This window comes from Penaeus monodon, chromosome 24 (genome assembly GCF_015228065.2).
Source record: "Penaeus monodon isolate SGIC_2016 chromosome 24, NSTDA_Pmon_1, whole genome shotgun sequence".
Taxonomy (NCBI): domain Eukaryota; kingdom Metazoa; phylum Arthropoda; class Malacostraca; order Decapoda; family Penaeidae; genus Penaeus; species Penaeus monodon.
Genome location: NC_051409.1, coordinates 4,435,452 through 4,435,813, shown reverse-complemented (window position 1 = coordinate 4,435,813; position 362 = coordinate 4,435,452). Strand labels below are relative to the sequence as shown.

The following is a 362-nucleotide window of genomic DNA, read 5'->3' as shown; positions in this document are numbered from 1 at the left end:
GTGACGTACAGGCACCTCGGGTGGGCGCAGTGGTAGTGGCGGCGCCCCAGCAGCGGGCACAGTTGGTCGGGGCAGGCCACGCCCTCGGCCCAGGGGTAGAACCCGTCTACCACCTCCGCCTGTGGGCGAGAAAAAGGGCGTGAAAGCGCGCGGGAAGAGGCGTTAGCTTCTAGTGGTTCTAAGTGACAGCTTATTCGAGCGAAAATACGAGACGAGGCGAGCAAGCACGGAAGGCGCGAGGCATACCTGAGGCTGCAGCGGGTTGGCGAGCAGCGGCCCCCGGAGCGGCAGGAGGACGGGCTGGGGTCCGCCCAGGGGTCCCCCCAGGGGTCCCCCGAGGATGGCGGGCTGGGGGACGACGC

General features: G+C 68.8%; 1 protein-coding gene across 1 annotated transcript in view; it reads right to left on the bottom strand.

Annotated features, from left to right (window-relative positions):
* Positions 1-362, bottom strand: part of LOC119588481 (zinc finger protein castor homolog 1-like) — a gene marked incomplete at its 5' end in the record, with an annotated part of 6,436 nt that overhangs the window by 2,794 nt on the left and 3,280 nt on the right. The window contains 2 exon segments of the mRNA XM_037937129.1: positions 1-119; positions 247-362. Of these exon segments, the coding sequence (XP_037793057.1) occupies positions 1-119; positions 247-362 (235 nt within the window).